This window comes from Lissotriton helveticus, chromosome 5_1 (genome assembly GCF_964261635.1).
Source record: "Lissotriton helveticus chromosome 5_1, aLisHel1.1, whole genome shotgun sequence".
NCBI lineage: Eukaryota > Metazoa > Chordata > Amphibia > Caudata > Salamandridae > Lissotriton > Lissotriton helveticus.
This window is the reverse complement of record NC_136065.1, coordinates 298754532-298776233: the sequence shown is the minus strand read 5'-3', so window position 1 is coordinate 298776233 and position 21702 is coordinate 298754532. Positions and strand designations below refer to the sequence as shown.

At 42.9% G+C, this 21702-nt stretch overlaps 1 protein-coding gene across 4 annotated transcripts in view; it reads left to right on the top strand.

Annotated features, from left to right (window-relative positions):
* The window catches only part of KIF1B (kinesin family member 1B), a 1137443-nt gene that overhangs the window by 583144 nt on the left and 532597 nt on the right, over positions 1–21702 (top strand). For all 4 annotated transcript variants that reach the window (XM_078642264.1, XM_078642262.1, XM_078642263.1 and 1 more), the window contains one exon: positions 4557–4675. In XM_078642264.1, the coding sequence (XP_078498390.1) occupies positions 4557–4675 (119 nt within the window). The remainder of the gene's footprint in view (positions 1–4556; positions 4676–21702) is intronic.

Here is a 21702-nt window from a genome sequence, read left to right as displayed (position 1 = left end):
AATTCTGAGAAATAAAAATGTTCATTGGTCCATTTAGTTCTGAATGCGTGTATTGACAAGTTATTCTGCGACAATGCATGCTGCAGTTACCACATCATTGTCCAGAATGAGGCCATGGGCCAATCATACACCCTTAACGTTCAATAAGTTGGGTTTGTTCGACAACTTTGTCCAAGTAAATCTCCTCCAACCAGTTTTATTTTCTGCCATTCAAACATTAAAGTCTGTTAGACTTTTCGATCACCGGCACACCTTTAGAAGAATTACTGCTTAGATGGTAGTTTATTTTTATCCACTTATTGTGAAGGCTATTGTGCGACCTCATGTCCTTTTGATTATACCTTAAAGCCTGATAGCTTGGATAGTTCGCTCTCTAAATGGTGAAAATTAAGAAGCAAATTGAAAACTGTTTTGCAGAAAGTGAATCCTTTAAAAAAGAAAAAAAACTAAGACTGTAGTAAACTGTATACAGGTATTTTCAGATGTATCCTATTTTCATAGGTGTCCATTAAAATGAAACTGTCCAGCCAATATAAACTGAAAATGTACCTTCATTAAACATATAGAGTAAAATGCTGGTTGGTCGTTTCTCAGTGCCAAGAGACTGACTCTCAAATTAATAATGACCAAATAAATTGTGAAACCAGGATAGCTGCTGAAGATTACAATATACTTATGTTTCCAGAACTTTGCTGAGGATAGAAGCTGGACTACAGTCTTGCAGTCTTAAAATGAGAAGAACGTTTCCTGGGGTTGCTGTAATTTAGCTGCTGGTTTCTCACATACATACATACATACATACATATATTAGACACCTTTGCCGACTTGCACAATTTAATAAGTCATTCATTGTATTATGTTTTCATGAATACAAACAAATTGCCCATTACCCTTGTTGACATCAGAAGTGTGTTGTTAAACAAATGATGTGATAGCGATCCCCTGCAGTGCCCTTTGACTTGGTGCCATCAAATTTCTTTGTCTTTTCATGGTGCTCTGTCCAGGATTTTAGTAGCTACAAGATTGTAGTTACAAGTGTTCCTTCCAGATCCTCATGACCATACAAACCAGAAAGTTAGATAAATTAGGGCATCATTAATATGCTTCTCTTGAGATGAGTTTCCAGGGCTACTTTTCTATAATATTGTAACAGAATAAGTCATTTGCATGTGCCACAGATGTGTGAGCCCCAAGGTTACTGTGTATATCCACCATCATATCTATTTTGCTGATGTGTCCTTGTCATACTATGTAGTGGATTAATTAAGAATAGGGGTGTACATTGAAAAGGGGTAATTGCTCAGGTTTGTGTTTTTTAATGGGCACTAGGTATTTTTTTTTTAAATCAGTGTGGAGACCTCATAATCTCTCGGGTATTTTACCAGTGTTCTTATGGATGCGATTGTGCCTGAACAATTGGAAATGTCTGCTTGTAAATGAGCTTGCTATGTAACCTGAGAGATTGTAGGATTATAAATGTCTTATTTTCATCACTGAACATTGAGTTCTAAATGGACTGGGTTACACAAATGATGAGCTCCACATTCTCGAAAAAGCATGCTTTTCTGTTCGTTTTGACCAGTGATACCTAGTTGAATGTTCGTTAGTCATGCTTTTCTGATCTACAATGGCAGAATTTTCTGCTGAATTATTGTGTATTTTATGTCCTATTCAGACTGATATTTCTTCAGCAAGTCTTTCTTTATGTCGTAAAATTAGGATACGTGGGTTTACTTTCTTTGTGGACACTTCTGACTCCAGGTTCTTTAGCTGTATTTTCTGGAGTCAGAAACAGTGAAGATGTAGTACATTGAATGAACAGGAAATGTTTCTGTGGTAGAAGGCTCTAAAGAAGCTTATGGTGTTTGGGTTGGGAATAGAGATTAGGAAGACGTATTTTGGTAGTAGGGGCAACGGCATAGGTAGTTACAGTGGATAATTTCACAGTTCGTATTTGATTTGGCGGGAGCAGTGGATCTTTGTTAGAGGGGCAGTGGGGGATAAGGATTCCTGATGTCAGTATAAAGGGACAGGACTTTCATCTGAAGGAAGATAGTGAAGTATCAGAGGTAATGGAGTACAGCAAGGAGTCAAAGCTGTATTTCAGTATATGTTTGACGCTTTCATATTGAGTCTAACTGAGGAAGGTCTTGGGATTTCCTGGCAGGGCTGCCTTCCAGGGAGTAGGTGTTGACACAAGCATGCTAAACGACAACAGCTCAATGTTGGTTCAGATTTCAGGGTGAGTTAAGAAAGCACAGGCAGTTTTGGATGAGGGAGAGTGAAGGAGCAGATCTTTTTTTTGGTAAGGACCAAGCAAGGGCACAGGGTTCTTTGTTGGATGAAAATAGTGTTGTATGTGAACTGGCTGGTGGGGCGGGAGAATGAGTGAAGTTGTCACTCTACCTTTACTTATGTTCTGCAGATGTAGTACATTAACACCACTTAGGCCAACTCAAGTTTTCTTGCCCCACTTCCCACTCTGTCGCAGACTGAAAGACAGGAATACCCTTTTATTGTATTATTTTGTTATGTTTGTCTTCATTTTGTTATTGTACATTGTTTATTGACATTTAAGTAATACGTCTTATGATTTTTTATTTGACAACTGCCTTTTTTCCTCTGACTCAACGTTCAAGTTCACATTCTTTGCACAGGATTAATCTTGTTTAATGGGTGATGAATACTAAAGATCTAGAAATACAATGTGATGTCTCCACTTATGTTTTGATTTTGTGACCACACCAGCACTGCACATTTGTGACCTTCTGAAATACCCCATGATCGCTGCTCAGTGTGTCTTATCCCATTTTCCATGTCATGTGAACATGGCCAGTTCTAACATCTCATTGCCCCCAATTGTCAGTTGCTAGGTCTGTAAATAAGATCTATAGTTGGTTTATAACACTCCGTAACTACTATATGCGTTCAGCAAGGTTTCAGGAGTCGTCATCTGTTGAGGGTTTCATTTCATTTTGTTTGTGCATAGGTCAAGGCAAGGGACACCATATACAAAGAGTTGCAAGATTACTTATGGGAGTCAAAACATTAGATGGATGGAAAGTGTAGAAGACATGAAGATAAAAAATGTGCTCTTTTGTCTGGCCCGGATAAATATCAATGAGCAGATGAACAGTGTGCTGATATGGTTACTATTTTTTGATGGAGAAATGCCTCTTAACGCAGTGGTGTGTAAATGATTCAAATGGAAGATGTAGTGTTATCAAGGGCTGGGCGGAACCTCATTACATAATAGTATATGTAGTTTGATGGTTTGTGCTAAGATTTGTAATGAGTCAGCAGTTTTAGAGGACAAGAGTTCGTGGTTTGGTCCGGTGTGAAAATCAAATAACGTCTTGTATGAAAGTAGTCACGTTAATATTCTCTGTTAATGACAATGGAAGCAATTGGCACTTAAGGTGTATTGTGAAATCCCTATTTGATTATAAGAGTAATAGTGAGGTGCTTATAATGTATGAATTTGTAATATGAGGTTATGGTCTGTGTGTTGGAAAGTGTGTTAGAGGTTATGTGGAGCATATGCGGTTGGGAGGTATAGTGGCATGTGAATTTCTGCTTAGCATGAAGAAGTATTGGGTAATAGAAAATCCCGTAGATTTGTTTGTTTGAAATCTGTATGGGTTAAGAGACATATTTTGTTCAAATTTGTATGGCAGGTGAGTGCATGACAGAATCTTGTTGTAAGTTAGTATGAAAGTTAAACCAACTAAGAAAAGCACACTATCTCAAAAACGACATTTGTTAGCAACACTTTGTAACAAACTGACATATATAGTGCATAGCTGAAGCGGTAAGCAGCGTGGTAATCTTGAGTTTTTTTAATCAACAACATTTTGTATTTTGAATTTAAAAATCTAAGCATGCAAAGTGATGTTGGTCAAAAAGGCGTGAGCGGCTGAAGGTGTCAGAGAAAACATGGTACATGAAAGATGACACATACAAGAAGAATAAAGACATTGCTAAAGGAAAACAAAACCATTCATTATAGATCCGTAAAAATAATTAACCTTATTTTAACAAGCCAGGGTAAATTTTTTGACTTGCATAAAATTGTGCAATTTGAATACATTAAGTGTTTTGTTGATTTTAAGCACAATTACCTCAGCTGTGTAAGTATGAGGGGCCCTTCACCAGACTACTGTTGAACATGAACACAAGCATTCACTGTCCATGGAGGCGATCTTTACTGAAATCAAACCCTCTTCCACAAAATTAGCAGGATATATCACTACCAGCAGTGGGATGGTGGCGTTTGCTTTCTAAATCTAATAAAGTTTCATACTCCTGTCATCCAGTAGTTCCGTCGGGAATTGTATTTGTTTTTCTCTCTAAATTTGAAAAAAAAAATTACGCGACAATCGTGAGCTTGTCTAAAATATGGCTAATAAATGAGGTTTAACCAGGCCCTAGATTTGAACTTAAGTCTGGTCATAGCAGTAGTTACAATGTTAGGCTTAATTAGCTGCTGTTTTCTCTTCTGCTAGTAGTTGATCTCATAATTGCCAATATTTTCTATCTCTTCCTTCCTGTAACAGAGCATTTGTATACCTGAGTAACCTACTCTTCCCAGTGCCTCTAGTTCATAAAGTGGCGGTTGTCAGTGAGAAGGGTGAGGTCCGGGGATTTCTGCGAGTGGCGGTGCAAGCCATCTCAGGTAAATTATTGTTTTGATTGTTGTTTTCGGCATTTGTCTCCTCTCCTTTGTAGTTTACTTGTTTTCTATTTTTCCCTTCTCTACTTTTTCTAAGATCCTTACAGGTTAATAAATATTAAAGGAGGGGCGCAGTTGTAGTATTTAATTTTAACACCCATTTTGCCTTGTATATACATACTTGGAATAATTCACGCTTATAAGACTGGCATTTGTTAGGTAATTTGGCATAGCGGTTTTAACAAATTTTTAAAAAGTAGCTCATTCACACCATTTGGACTTTCCAGAAGTTGTGAGTGAGCTTATGGATTTATAATATTAAAACCTCCTTCTGCAGTGTAGGATCTTCACCGACAGTCATAAATACTAAAATGATTCTGTGCCATTTGCATTGGTTTTTAGTGCAGATGCATTGATCATAGAAAATAGCACAAGGTGCCAATGTCCACAGTATTAGTGGCACCCCATAGCAGTCTGTCGGGGACTATATTTTTTCTGGAATTGACAAACCAGTTTACCAAAATAGCATTTTTAAAATTACATTGCAGCATCTTAGATACAAAGGAGGGTTAAAAGAAAAAATGCAGCTTGTTAGACTTCCATTGTATATAGAGTAACTGTGCCTCCCCCACTTAGTTCTTTTTTCCTGCTCCTGTGAGAAAACTCTGCGAGTTAGTGAGAGGTGTTATACTACAAGTTTTTTTTCTCCAATAAACTATTTTGACGATATATTTGAGTTTTACTCAAACATTTATAATATCTCCCTGGAACACAGAATGCCTTCACTGTCTGATAACTGCCCTCTAAGAGTAAAAGAAAGCTGGTACATACTCCTACAAGGGTTGTGTGGTTTGCCTTGCTCCATCACATATGGTACAAAACTGCAGTATCTGCCAAATAATTTCAAAGAAATACTCTGAAGGACTGGGAGGACATCTGTTTTCAAGGTATACTTCAGAACATGAAGGCAGAGAGGCAAAAAGGGAAAATAGTCTGGATGAGGCAGCCTCTCAGTCATCCCTCCCTAAGGTGTTCGGCTGTGATAAGGACTCCCCAAGAGGGAGATCTTCAGTGAAAAGGTGGCGTAAAGAAGTTGATCATCGATGTCTCAATTATAGATTTCATTCAAAGTCGACGTATACTATGGCCCTCAAGACATGTTTGTGATCTAAGGTGGGTTTAACACCTTCCCACCACAAGCATAAAGGCAAGTGTCTTGTTCTCCAGGGAAATCCATGTCTTTGACGTCGAAGATACCGGTATCAGAGACATGAATCTTCATCATCGAACTCCTTCGCTGTCGTGATCTCAAAAGCAAACTGTCTGTCTTCGAGACACCAGCATTCAATGTCCTCAAAGCCATCACTGCTTACAGCCATGGTGTGCCTTTTAGAAGATCAGCCTGGAAGCCAAAGGGCAACTGCAGATGGCCAATCTTCTATTTCAAGGCACATATTTGTTCGGTCAGCATGTGGACGAGGAGATGCTGATGATAAAAACTGAGACCGAAACCCTGGCTGCAGTTAGCATGGAAAAGAAGAAAGGGTTCTTCAAGCAGCAGTTCAAGACCAGGGAAAAATAAACTTTAGTAATGCAGGGCTCAGTCCCCTCACTCGACCTATCAAACATACCAGCACTATCAACAAGGGCAGATGTACCAATATCAGAAAAAAACAAGCAAGATCGAAGACAACCACTCCAAAGTTGTCAACACCCAGAAGGGAAAGACAGATAGGAGGCAGTGACAGCCTTTAACCCATATACCTCTGTGATGGTAGACCATTCTCCTGGTGGGAAACAAAGGACAAGTGGGTGCTAAATATTGTATCTCATGAATACTTTCTTTATTTCGAGGCAACTACACCATGTCTGCCAGAAAAACCAGCATCAAAATACTAACTCAAACAGCTAAGTAAAAAAACATGCCCTACTTTTGAAAACATTTATAAAATTGTTCTGCTCTGTCAAAACGTATTTAAAGATACATTTTAAAATGAAAAAGTAAGCTATAAAAACAGTCTGTAGATTAATTCTGGACTTGTGACTCCTAAACAAATATATGAACAAGAAAGGTTTTGCATATAGGAATTACATCAAATTATTCCCCATATAAAACAAAATGATCATTGTGTTCCATAGAACTTCAAGGCGCATACTTCCACATCAAGGATGTTCTTAAAGTTTGTTTTTAAGTCACTAGCATTAACAGTACACATTAGACAGCCTCCCACGTTTAACCTGAATTTGTCACCACAAATATTTTCAAAATGTATGACCGTAATAGCCACTCACTTAAGGAGGTAAGGGATATACATATACCCCTATGTGAACATCTGGCTTCTGAAGGAAAACAGCCAAACAAAGGTTATTAAACAACCTAGCAGTTCAAATAAATGACCAGAAGTCAAACTTAGTCCCAGTTCATAGCAAAGACTGATATACCGGGGGCAAACATAGATGTGTAAAACGAAGAGCTCATCCTTCAGAGGAGAGAGTATTGTCCATTCTGAACAAAAGCAACACTCTGAAAAAAGTACCCAAACCAACTGCAAGAGAGATAACATCACTCCTAGGTACTGTAGCATCTTTTATCTGCATTTTCTGGAATACAAGGTTGCAGATAAGGCCACTCCAACAGTGAGTGGAGGATCAATGGCATCAGAAAAACAACAGTTAGGAAGATCATCGGATACTATCAATGGTGGGAAGATAGTCCTTGAGTTGGTGGTCTGTCAGAGCCAATCTGTTGCAGGGAGTTCCTTTTCAAAAAGAGAATGCTGAGCAAATATTTGTCACAGACATCTCTCTCATTGGTTGGGGAGCCCCCTCCCCCCCTCCCCAGATCACCTCTGCGTCCAGTGTTAATGAATGGAAAAGACCATATAAACCTGTTGGGCCTCAGAGTTATTCACCTTCCATCTGGGGCCATCGCCCTCTCCGGAATGGAGATTTAACTTAGTGCTTGCGCAATTGATGATACAGCCCTTTGAACCAATTCACAAAGCTGAGCTCCAATTTCTGACTTGGAAAGTAGCTCTTCTCCTGGTTCTCCTCCTGGCTCCCACTTTCACGAGTAGAGTGAGTGAAATCCAGGCTTTTACCATCAAAGAACCATTTTTGCATTTCACAGATAATTGTGGTTCTGCGACAAACCCAACTTTTATTTCAAAAGTTCTGACACAGTTCCATCTTAATGGACCAGTCATACTCCAATCATTTTTCCAAACACATCTACGCCAGCAGAACAAGCGTTGCATATGCTAGACTTAAAAAGATGTCTCAAATTCTACCTGCAGAAGACTAAGGACATAAGGACTGATAAGCTACTGGTGGCATATGAACAGGGCCATGAAGGAACAGCAGTTACTAAGGCCACTGTCACCAGATGGGTCGCGGCAGCGATCCAGTTCTGCCAGGACAAGGCTAACAAGCCCTTCACAAGAAGAATTAAAGCACATTACACCAGAGCAGTATCCCATCTGCAGCTCTTTTTTGCGGAAATGGTGCTAGACAAGATTTGCTGTGCCTTGCTGCAACATGGAAAAGTGTCCCCACTTTCACGCAGCACTACTGTCGGCACCACACGCAGCGTGAAGATGCAGCTGTGGGCCAAGCGGTAGTGTCATCTCTTCAATTAAGGTAGACCTCTTTCTAGTAAAGAGGAATATTATACATTCTAATTTGAAGAAATTGCTTAGCATTGCTTGAGTTTGATTCATAGATTTTATTTCTAAAATGTATGCGATAGGAAGGAAGTAAGTCTTAACCAAGATTCTTGTTTGCAGTGGTAACCTAATTCTTTCTGTTAAGGTTTGTAACCATTCCATTGAATTCCTCATGTATGTAGCATGGTATAGTTGTCTCATGCAGTATGTTACACAAGTGATGAATTTTATGGGATTGGAAGAGCATGTTGATACTTGCAAATGTCACTGTTTTGATACACTGACTTTATGTAGTCATATTTTACAAGTCTCCCTCCATCCACTTCCGACAGTACGATCTTTAGAATACTGCTTGCTATTCTGATTCAAGCATGTGAATCTATGAGAAATACCCCAATACTAGATAAGAAAATAAGTTATTTACCTGTAACTGCAGTTATCCAGTATTGGTATCTTTCATAGATTCACATGCACCCCACCCTCCTCCTCGTAGAGACTTCTCTCTTCAGTCTTGTGGGATTCTAGCTTCCCACTTGTGCTCAGAAAATCTAAGGGAATCAGCCTCTGCTGAGAGTGTTCTAGAGTGTGCTGATTGGCTGTGTTCAACATTTGTTCCTTTTTTTCAAAAAAAGGACATAGGCTATCAATAACATGGCCCACGGCCATTATAGTCTATAATGTTTAAGTACTGCTTGATTATTTTACCGTAGACTCCCATCTCGACGACAGGGTATGATTCAAGCATGTGAATCTATGAAAGATACCACCAATACTGGATAACAGTAGTTACAGGTAAGTAACTGTTGAAAGTAGGATCTGCTTTCATAGTTACCCCCACTTTTTGCTGGCGTTCTACTGTTTTCTGACTAGTCTAACTTGGATCCTGCTAATCAGGACCCCAGTCACTGTGCTCTCTCTCTCCCTAAATTTGACCATGGTAACTACTTTGGTACCTTCCCAATTGGCTACTGGTGTTCCCTTCTAAGTCCTCAGTATATGGTACTAAGGTACCCAGTGCACAGGTACACCAGGGGTCTCCCATTGGCTACAGCATGTATTGTACCACCCCTGAGAGGCTTCTCAAACTGTGTGGCTACAGGCCGGCCATTGCAGCCTATGTAAGTTGGTATTAGTATCACTTACAACAGATATAAGTTTTCTTATACTGAGGGCAATGCACTTAAAACCTATAAGTCACTCCGAAGGCAGGCCTTTCAATCCTGAGGGCTGGGTACTAAGTTATAAGTGTGAGGGTGCCCTACATGAGTAGGACACCCCCTACAAACTCCGTAGTCGATTCTCCAGGCTTTGTAAGTGCTGCCGGCCATTTAATACATATAGTGGACATCAAGTCAATCACAAGATGTCTAACTATATATTGGCTGCACCAAAACCAGCCATGTTTGGTATTAAACATGTTGGAATCCTACAACACCGATTCCATTGTCGAATGTAGGATCCCATGTACTAGGGGCTCCCCTAAGGTGCCCCCTTGAATTCCAGGTACCAGCCTTTCAGAGTCTAACTACAAGCTAGTGCTGCTGCTGACCACAGAAACGATTCTGCCCTCCTGCTGCTTAGCCAATCTGCTGCTTAGCCAATCTTGAGCAAAGGAAAGTTGAACAATAGGTTTCCTGTCACAGGAAGGTGTGACCACCTCCCCAGACAGGACTTAGTGTATTGGGGTGGGAGTGCTTGCCAGCGCCACCAGACTCCTTTGAAGGGGACGTTTGGTGCCCTCCTTGAATACTCCAGTTGGAACCAGTTAAGAGAGCCCTTCGCTCCCGCTCTGGCATGAAACTGGACAAAGGACATGGGAGTATCCTCCCCTCTGTCCAGTCACTCCTCTGGGAGGGAACCCTGAATCGTCCCGCCCCTTTTTCCTAGGGCACTTGAGGGCTTACCAGTGGGTGGCTCATCAGATTCATCATGCGCCAAGATTCAAACCCGAAACCTCTTCAACTTCTACCGTCTAGGCACTTTGGACTTCACCTAGGAACCGAGACTGCACCAAGGAAGACCCCTGCTGCTCCTGGTCTCGTTGTCTTGCCAATTTAATGCGTTGTCTGTGTCCCACAAATAAAGTATTTGTCTCAGTTGGGCTGATACCTTGTAGCGTCTGTGGGTTGAACCAAACCCTTCTACGTTCCAGATTGTGAACATAAATTTGATCTTATTATTCATGTGGAAGTGGTGTGATACTAGGTTCTGGTTTGGGAAATACTTTATTGGCTTGAAAAGCTCTAGCCGTTGCTTTCACATCCTCCACCACCCGAGGTTTAAGTAACACGCACTCCTAGGTAAGAAAAACCTCAGTGTAATACCTGGTCAACCGTAGAACTGTGGTCCGACCAAGAACTAGAAACAAAACAGACTGGAACTGTCCTAAACTAAGGTGTGAAAAATCATGAACAAAGATTGAGCAATAGCTTGGGGGTAGCTCGGTCTTTGATTCAAACTAAGCATTTAGTGGCGCTCTTGTGCCAGCCTGGGTGATGATTCAATGTAATAGCTGTTAGGGGAGCTTATCTGCACAATCCTTGAAAAAACAGCAGATTGGTTGATTATATCAATGACAGTCCAGTGGGTCAAGGTAATGTAATTAGATGAGCAAAAAACACAAAAGTACTCAGTAAACTGTGTATGTATTATCTCCAGCAGTTATTCATGCTCAGCTTGTTACTCTACAATAGCTAACCCTTTTTTTTAGAATAAATGTGAGTGGGTGGAAGATGAGTGACTGAGATTTGAAAGTAGCTAACGAATAATAAAACTAGTGGATCAATGAGGGCCCTTACCCTTCTGGTGCATTCGTCTGCAGCTTGAGGGTTTACAAGGGAGAAACCACAGTAATGTTCACTTGAGTCTGGTGTGCCACCAGAAGACTCCACAGAGGGTGGGACCGGAACGGATCCACTCCTGGCCACCATGTAGCCCTCACATATCTGTTAGTCTGATGGAGCAGCAGTAGATTTCGGTGTTGCTTCCTGGAACATCTTCTGGGGACCAATCTTACTGCTGACCGCTTCTTCGTGGCAGTGGGCCCAGCGAACTGCTCCCTGCCCTGGAACTGTTCCAGCCAACCCCAGGCGTTGTCTGGGTTTGTGAAAGAGTGGGTTCAAAAAGTGTAGACTCATCGCAGAGGGACACAGTACAGTCCGCTTGAGCCTAAAGCGACAGCCCCCAAGGTCGGCACATGCAGCTGGCACCACCAGTGAGGAATCCAGGAACTAGGCACTCAATGACTCCGGGCCCTCATTATGATAAAAGCATTCAGTGGAAGGAGGAAAATGACACTGTGTTATTAGGCCCCATAGGCCTCCAGGGCGTGATCCCAATCTCTTAAGAGCAAAGCTGTCTAAAAACACGGGCTCAGGCTGATACTTGTAGAGAGCTTTGTTTGGGACCCTGTAAAAAGTAGAAACGTACCCCAGAAGTAGAAAAGATCTTTTGATGTGCAGCACAGCATCTCATGTCTTGTTTTAAAGAGTGCAGATTCAACTGCCTCAGCAACACTCTACATTCTCAAGGTTACCCAAGAGCAGTTAAGGAACGTTCAAGTATAAACAAAGGCTAACGAACACAAACATAATTACTGTACAAAAGAATGTGTAAAATAAGTAAGTAAACATTGTGATAGATATAACACATCTCCCCCCTTAACAAAGAACAATACAAAAATAACTAAGAAGCAAAATCTCTAACCCTGCCAGCTACCCATCTCATTCTGGTATTTCTCTTTACTCTGGAAGCCACAGATTCATAGGGTACACTTTCCGCTCCATGTCCGATCTGACATTTTCACTTCCATGTTCTCTCAGGGTACCACCACCCGATACAGGAAATTTATCCAACTTCAGCACACACTCTTCTTCACTATCCTCTTCCACAACAACCTTCTCACCTATTGCCTCTTTGCATCTAGCCACACATCTGACATTCCATGTCTTTTCATCCTGACTGACCACAGTATTAGTGTTCACTTTTACCATCTGCAAACCCTTGCTAAATCTAGGCATACCCTTTGCTATGAGGGCTGGCAACCGGATCTTAACCCAATCACCCACATGGAATTTCGGTCTCTTAATCTTCCATTTGGCATCATACCACTCCTTCGTCTTGCCTTGCTTACTCTCCACCCTTCTGACCACTTGTTCAATATCCACACATCCACATCTCTTCTCCCATTTCTTCTTGAACCACCAAGGACACAAGTTGGTAGTGGAATTCCTCCCTTTGAGCAGTCTAACTAGACAGACCTCAGTGACCATGTGTGGCGTTGATAAAACCATAATTTTCCCTTGATATACTTTTCCACTCACCACCACACTTGCGTGCTTCAACCACCCAATCCTTTAATCTTTTCGATGCTCATGACGGCTCCACGCTGTCATGAGCCGCGGGCGGCGTGTGCTCATGACGGCGTGGAGCCATCATCAACTGCCGCTCTGCCTACACGGCACCAATGCCCCGCCTGTGCGGGCGAATTTGTGAGCGGGCGGAGTCATGACGGCTCCACGCCGTCATGAGCACACATCACCCGTGACGGCGTGGAGCCGTCATGAGTAAGGGAGCACCGCGCACACCCCCTAGCCCCGTCCGCGCAGCAGCGAAGTAGTTAACACATGGTTGAACCGCTCAACCTGACCATTTCCTTGAGGTTCATACAACACAGTGGTAATATGATGATCACTGCAATGTTTGATAAAATCCCACATCTGTCTAGATTTAAGGTGAACCCCATTATCTTTGATCAACACTTCTGGATATCCTTCCCTAGCAAATATTTATTTGAGGAATTTAATAACAGCACTGATGGTGATCTGCGCAACAAACTTAATTTCAGGCCATTTCGGATGGTAGTCCCCCAAACCTAAAGCAAACTGTGCTTTCATGTGGCAAGGGAAGAAATGGTCCTGAAATGTCCATGGCAACCTTCTGCCAGGGAAACTCTGGCCAACTTACAGGTTTTAAGGGTGCAGGAACCACTTTGAGACCTCTTTCGCTTTTCACATTCTCTGACCACCCTACCCACCATGCGATCCAAACCAGGCTACCAGAAACTATATATGACCTGTCTCTTCATAGAAGGCATACCCAAATGTTGCTTATGAACCAACTGGAGAATAACATCCTGCATCCCCATAGGAAGAATACACTTATCATCCTTAAACTCTCATTCCAATACTCACTCATATGAAATTTTCCAAAATTGTAACATCTCTGGAGATCCATCAACTTTCCTAAGTCAACCTCTCAACACACACACTTTCACATTTTTCCACAATTCATCTTTCTCACCACACTCCATCCACAGCACTTCATCAATCCCTTCAAAATTCTTCTCGATAACATCCTTGATAGTGGAATCAAATCCACTTCCTGCTTCTATCTCACCACACACTCACCATCATCCCTACATGGTAGCTTGGAAAGATAGTCTGCCATAACAATTGTTTTTCCTGGCACATACTCCACCTTGAAGCTATACTCTTGCAATCTGGACATTAACCTTGCAATACAGGCAGTGGCATTCCCACCACCCACCGGGGATAAGATATGAAATGTAGGAAGTAGAAACGTACTCCAGATGTAGAAAAGATCCTTGAATATGCAGCACGACATCTCATGTCTTGTTGCAAAAACGTCGCAGAATCAGCTGCCTCACCAACACGCTACATTCTCAAGATTGACCAACAGAAGTTGAGGAACATTCAAGTATAAACAAAGGGTAACAAACACAAACCTACTGATCAAGAGAATGTGTAAATAAGTAAGATACATAGTGATAAATATATAACAGACCCTAAGTGCAGTCCCACAGCCTGGGGTAGGTTGTAGCTGGGGGGGGGGGGACGATGTTAAGGTGGTCTCTGTCAGATGGAGTACTGTAGGGGCAGGTCCTGGCACCCTACCACAAAACCGGAGGCAGTGTAGGGTGGCTCAGTAGACAATTATATTCTCAGAGAATATTCACCCTTCTGTCTGTAGTATGCTAGGCAGGCCCGGTCCCACTTACGTGGGTAGCATGTTAAAACTTCCACATCAGTCACCATGCCCGGTGGAAGGGGAGCAGAAGTCCAGAGGCAGCAGCGCTGGTAGGTCAATCTATCCCAGGGACCGCAGCTATCGCCTTAGCCTCACTCAGCTACAGAGCATCAGACCAGAGTCCATGCACAGACGCTGTTGCTGCCGTGAACCTGTGCCACATGAATGGGTTCCCCACCGAGCGCCGGACTTCAGGTGTGCCTGGCCCGGGTTTCACCTCTCTCGCTGTTTTAGTTGGCGCTGGAAGGTGTTTGACTGATCAAGGCCACCGGCCACCTCTTAAGTATGTTCCCGGTTTGTGTTGGGGTGGCTGAATTTCACAACTTGGAGGTTCCCTGAGGCTCGTGGAGTGTCCTGCTGATCACTGTGTCTAAGCTTTGGCCCCTGTGCCGGATAATCGTGGATTCACATGGCCCATTCATGGAACTCTGCTAGATTGTGTCCGCCATGATGGACGGTTAGTCACCAGCTCAGCATCATCATTTCTACTTTACCATTCTTTGTTGTAACCTCAACAATTTCCACCACCTTAACCTACAGTGCTGCTGGCTTTTGTACCTCCCACTCCAGAGGACATGGTGGTCCCACTGAGAGTGAAGAAGAACCTTATTACGTGGGTAATGGTCAACCAAATGATTACTAATAGACAGAGACCAACAAAGACAACAGCAGACCTGAATTTCTCCAGTATTGAATCTTTCATAGATTCACATGCTTGTATCTTCCCCGTCGTCCTAGTGGGAGTCTCACGGTAACAGAATGACCAAAGCAGTACCATAGAGAAGAAAAACTGTATAGAAAACCCCATAGGGAATGAATTATTTGGTAACCAGACCTCCTTGTTGTTTGGTCCAAAACTCAGCCAATCAACAGCAAGCCCTGACATCACACTCCCCAGCAGAGCTCTCCTACATCAGATTTCCAACCGCCTTCGTGTGAGAAAGGAGTCTCCCTGAGCTCTGCTCAGTTTGTTCCTGTGTGAACTTTTGACCTTTCCAACTGCTGAATTCTCTACTGGATTTCAGGTACTGTGATTCATCTTGTACCTTATAATGGCTGAAAGCTCTAAAGAGGCTATTCAGGCCCTGCAGATCCTGTGGAAAAGCTAGGCTTTTTTCAGAAGATCCACATAAGGACTGCTTATATTGCCTTCACCCCAAACATGTAGCTAAGGACTGCAAACACTGCAGAACCTTTTCTGCTAAAACATTGAGGGATCGAGAGGCACGCCTTCTGTTGTGGCTTCAGAAGAAGGCCACCTCAGATTCTGAGTCAGAGGAGGAATCCACAAGCCAACCTTCCAAAAAGAGGAAATCTTTAAATCCAGAAGAATCTGTGGATACTAAAAAGCTGAAAACCAAGGGAAAATAGACTTCTTCTCTTCCCCAAACTCCTCTGAAGAAATCCTCAGGTCATAGGGGAGTGTCTTCTGCTCCGCCGACCAGAACTGTGGCGTCTCCATCTGTAACTTCTGTGAAGACGTCGACGACACCGTCGACAACATCGTCAACGACGACTATTTCGACGACGACTGCAGCGTCCACGACAGGTACCAAATCTACACCGTCGTCGACAGGACTGGCTACTTCTCCGTCGCCGAAGCAATCGATGACGACCTCGTCGACGACACCGTCGATGGTACCGTTGACGGCAATCCCATAGACGATACCGTTGATGGCAATCCCGTCGAAGACAATACGCATCCCAAGGCTCTTAAATCTCCGAAGTCAAAGACCTTGATCTCTATCAGATCTTTTCACTCGTCGACAGGGCCCGTCGACGGTAAGAAAGTCTTCTGAGTTCACAGCATGGACGAAGATATCTCCGCTACCTCCATCGAACGTACTAGAAATGCAGGAATCCGATGATGAAGAATCTTCAGGGGTGGCATATAGTCCATCCCAGCTGCAGATCAAGAGTCAAAAGAGACGGATGAGGAGGAAGTATACTCCTTTAAAGATAGTACTCAGACCAAGTTGATGAGGTATGACTCATTTCAGGAGCCTTGCGACTACGAGGAAGAGGAGGAGCAACAGGCTGAAGAAAGGGAAGAAACTATATCAATGCTTATATCACTAGTAACAGATTTACGTCATATTATTAACGATTACTACAGTCGCTTCCTTGAGGCTAATGCCCCTACTCCATCCGCTCCAGTGGCTCAGACTCAAGCACCAGCAGCACAGTCTACACCTGCAGTGCAAAAAATGCGTTCCCCGCCAATAGTCACAATTAGAGATGACTTTGCAAGGAGTGACGGAGATGATCAACTGGAGGAAGGTGAACTTCTTCACGATACCCCGGTAGGAGTTGAGTGGGATGAGTAGGTATTGCCAACAACTCCTTCACCATCACCTTCTCCAGCGAATTTTCCTCCTCAAGACATTGGAGGATTTCACGATATTATAGAAAAGGCTGCAAAAAGATTTTACCTCAGCATGCCGGTTCAAGAAACAGAATGTTTCTTATATGATTTTAAATAGGAATCAAGGAAGTCCACCAGATCGATCCCAATCATACAGCACATATGGGATGAGAGTCTTAAAATTCTGAAGACACCAGCTTCAGTGGCTGCGTCGGTCCCAAGAATAGAGAAAAAATATCGAGCGCCAGAAACGTCACCTGCGTGTTTGATAGGACACCCAGGACCAGAATCGGTGGTGATGCAGCAAGCGCAGAGGCACTCTAAAAATCCTGTCTCCACATCTATGACTCCGCCTGATAAAGAAGGAAGAAGAATGGATGGAGCGGGAAAGAGGTTTGCAATAATGGCAGCATCTACCATCAAGGCGGCAAATTCTATGGCCCTCCTCAGCCGTTATAGCAGGCAGATGTGGTCAGATATAGCACCACTATTGGCTCACCTGCCAGATGATAAAAAAGAAGAAGCAGCAGCTATTCTACAAGATGGAGCTAAGGCGGCCTTGGAATCCATCGATATCGCCATGGATATATCTTCGATGGCTTTTTGTCGAATAGCAGGAGCGGTGGCGCTTAGAAGGCAAGGTTGACTGAGAGCTACCTCTTTTAGGGCTGAAGTACAGGCCAAAATAGTTGACATGCCCTTTGATAGGGAAAATCTTTTCGGAAAACACATAGACGACGCACTCCAAGGAAGTAAGGCAGATACGGACACGGCGCGGGCGCTGGGGTCCCTTCAGCAAGGAAAATTTCAATCCTTTCGGAGAAGAGGAGCTAGAGGGCAAAGATCATCGTACCAGTCGAACAGGTACCAGCCATACAACCAACACAATTACAGACAATATCCTTCTAATCAACAATATCGATCCTCAAATACCTCTTTTCACCAGCAGTCTAGAGGTAAAACCATGGCTAGAGGAAAAGCACAACAATCTAATAGGCAGCAATGACTTAACCAGGGCGCCCTCCACCTGGCTGATACCCGACAATGACCACTATCTGTCTCTCTTCTCGAAGCATCGGATGTCAATAACATCAGACTAATGGGTATTGGATGTAATACATCGAGGCCATACCCTAGAGTTTGTTCAGATTCCACCAAATCATCCCCCAGTTTTCAAACAGCAACATCTCTCAGCTCTAAAAGCGGAAGTTCTTTTCCTTATACAGAAGGGGGCTATAGAGGAAGTTCCTTTTCGACAGAGAGGAAAAGGATTTTACTCATTTATTTCTGATAAAGAAAAAAGACTGCAAAATGGAGACAGGTATTGGACTTAAGGGATCTGAACCAGTACATCAAGAAAATTCCCTTCCGTATGCTTTCACTGCAGGAGATTCTCTTGCTCCTACGACAAAAAGATTTTATGGCATCACTAGATCTTATGGATGCCTAGTTCCACATCCTGATTCATCTAAAACACAGGAAGTAGCTGCGTTTTGTCGTGGAGGGACGCCACTTCCAGTTCAAGGTGTTGCCCTTCGGACTAAAATCGGCCCCAAGGGTCTTTACAACATGCATGGCTCCAGTCGCAGCTCACCTAAGATTGCAGGGGCATCAAATCTTCCCCTATCTGGACGACTGGCTTATAAAAGGTCCATCTTACAGGAAAGTCCAGATCTCCTTAAAATGCTGCATGGATCTCTTTCAGCGCCTGGGTCTGCGACTCAATCTAGAAAAATCCTCAATAGTACCTTCTCAATCGCTTCAATTTCTAGGGGCCTTGCTGTGCACAGAGGAAGCAAAAGCATATCAGTCGGAGGAGCGGATTCGGAAGATCTTAAGTCTGGCCTCAACCCTACAGTCAAAAAAGTACGCTTCAGTAAGAATATGCAAATCCTTGTTGGGAATGATGTCTTCCTGTATCCCACTGGTTCCAAACTGCCGTCTACAGATGAGGCCTTTACAGGAACTCCTAGACGAACAGTGGGTTCAATCTCAGGGGTCATTTGAGGATCGAATCACCATATCTCCTCAAATGAGGAAGGCTCTGTCATGGTGGAAGCTAGGAGAGACCCTAGTACAAGGCCTGGCTTTCAAACCCCAACGTCCCAGTTATGTAATGACATCAGATGCTTCGCTGCAAGGTTGGGGGATGCATCTTCAAGAACTCGAAATTCAGGGTCACTGGTCCAAGCAGGAAGCACAATTACACATCAACATGCTGTAACTGAAAGCAGTATTCTTGGGTCTAAAGGCCTTTCTTCCCAGGATATGCGGTTCTACGGTGATGATAAAAACAGACTGTACAACAAAAATGTTCTACCTCTTGAAACCGGGAGGAACAAGATCTAAGCCACTGTCGTCACAGGCTCAGAAAATTTGGAAATGGCTAATACGTCACAACATTTCCATTCAGGTTCAACACATCCAAGGATTACACAACACAAGAGCAGATGTCCTGAGCAGAACAGCCAGCGTATCCCACGAGTGGGAAATAGATCATGCATAGCTTCAAAGAGTGTTTCAGCAGTGGGGCACGCCAACATTAGATTTGTTAGTCACCCAGAACAACTCAAAGTGCGAACAGTTCGCAAGCAGATATCCACAGACTGGATCTTTGGGAAATGCGCTGCATCTGAGATGGACAGGAATGTTCACCTACGCGTTTCCTCCGTTCCCTCTGATTTCAAGAGTACTCCGCAAAATGAGGTCGGAGCCATGTCGCATGATTTTGGTAGCTCCAGCTTGACGGGGCAAGCATGGTTCTCGGAACTTCTTCAACTTTCAGTGACCAACAGGGTACAGTTCCCGGTAACTCAGGACCTGATTTCCATGAACAAAGGACAAATTCTCCACCCAAATTTGACAACGCTGAACTTATCGGCATGGAACCTCACGAGCATGAGTTCCAATCTCTGAACAAGATTGCAGAGACATACTATCTCAATCTCGAGCAGTCTCCACAAATATAACATATGCGGCAAAATGGAAAAGGTTCTGTCAATGGTGTGCATCTCAGGCGCTACATCCTTTCAAAGTTTCTCCGGAACAAATCTTGCCATATCTTTTACTTGTCGAAAGTAGGTCTCTCACATGCCTCATTAAAAGTGCACTTGGCAGCAATTTCAAGATATAGGAGAGTCCCTAATCAGCCTTCGCTCTGGTTGCATAGAGTGATCAAGGAATTCATCAAAGGACTTTTCAGGGTGTTCCCTCCGATCTCTTGGCATCTCAATATAGTACTGTCTCAGCTTATGAAGCCTCCATCCGAACCAATACATAAGGCAGACCTGCAATTCATATCATGGAAGACAGCATTGCTTTTTGCCCTCACATCTGCGAGGAGAGTTAGCAAAATACAACCTTTCTCAATAGCAGAACCCTTTCGTCAATTTCGTCGGGACAAAGTGATATTAAGGACGAACCCTAAATTCATCCCTAAGGTCCCTACAATATTTCATCTCAATGAACCGATTATATTGCCTGCCTTCTTTTGAAATCCTTCAACAGACGCAGAGAGGGCCCTTCACTCGCTAGACATCAAAAGAGGTTTAAAATTCTATATTGACAGAGCAAAACCTTTCAGAAAGTCAAAACAGTTGTTTATAGCTTTTGAGGGACAGAGTAAAGGACTGCCTGTATCCAGATCAAGTATTTCAAGATGGATTAAATCAGCTATTATCAAATGTCATGAAAAGGCCGGGAAACCACTGCGCTCCAAAGTACAAGCACATTCCACTAGAAAGATGGCAACCTCAATGGCCTTGTTTGCAGGGGTGTCGCTGCCAGACATCTGCAGATCAGCGACCTGGAAGAGCATTCACTCATTTACTAGACACTACTGTCTAGATACTGCGTGGAAGGAGGCCACGGCAGTGGGACAAGCCGTTCTTCGGCATCTATTTCAATAAGGTATTTTTTCTATACAATTATTTGTTTAAGTACGCAAGTGCGTATATATACATAAATATACATAGGAATAAGTAGAAAAATATATAGACTGATGAACAATGTTTAATTTATGCACTAATTTAGTGTCGTTATATGTGGAATACATTCCAATTCTCAAGGTTTACAGAGATTTCTCATTTACTATGGATGGTGTCTAATAGTTGTGACATTACAATGTTTAGGAGCAGAACCAGAGTGCTAAGGTTCTATCCTGGAAACGCTAAGACATTTTGGTGCTACTTGCTACTCTGATACAAGCATGTGAATCTATTAAAGATTCAATACTGGAGAAGAAGCTAGTTACTTACCTGTACACTATAGTTCTCCAGTATTATCTTTCATAGATTCACATGTGCCCGCCCACCTCCCTGTTTTTCAGGTAGAACCTTTTACCTCTGGGTATATCCATGTCTCTCACTTGGGGCTGGAAATCTGATGTAGGAGAGCTCTGCTGAGGAGTGTGATGTCAGGGCTTGCTGCCGATTGGTTGAGTTTTGGACCAAACAACATGGAGGTCTGGTTACCAAATAATTCATTCCCTATGGGGTTTTCTATGCAGTTTTTCTTCTCTATGGTACTGCTTTGGTCATTCTGTTACCGTGAGACTCCCACCATGACGACGGGGAAGATACAAGCATGTGAATCTATGAAAGATAATACTGTAGAACTATAGTGTACAGGAAAGTAACTAGTTTCATACAGGAGACACCTGCTCTGACTGATGATACGTTTTATGACACATTCAAGCTTCAGACATCTCAAAGAGGCTGGGTCCTAGTGTGACATCAACAGACCAGTCAGGTTTCCTGTATGAGTTTAAAGATTGACTGAAGAAGTTCATAAAGGCAATTCCTATTCTAGATTTTGTTTGGCAAGAGAGGGTCAAACTTATGAAAATGCCAGCGACCATTTCTGCTGTAAGAAAAAGTATGGTTCACTGAATACAGCTTCGGCTGGTTTAACAGGCAAACCTTGTAAAGTTTCCTTGATTGCTGCACTTGCCC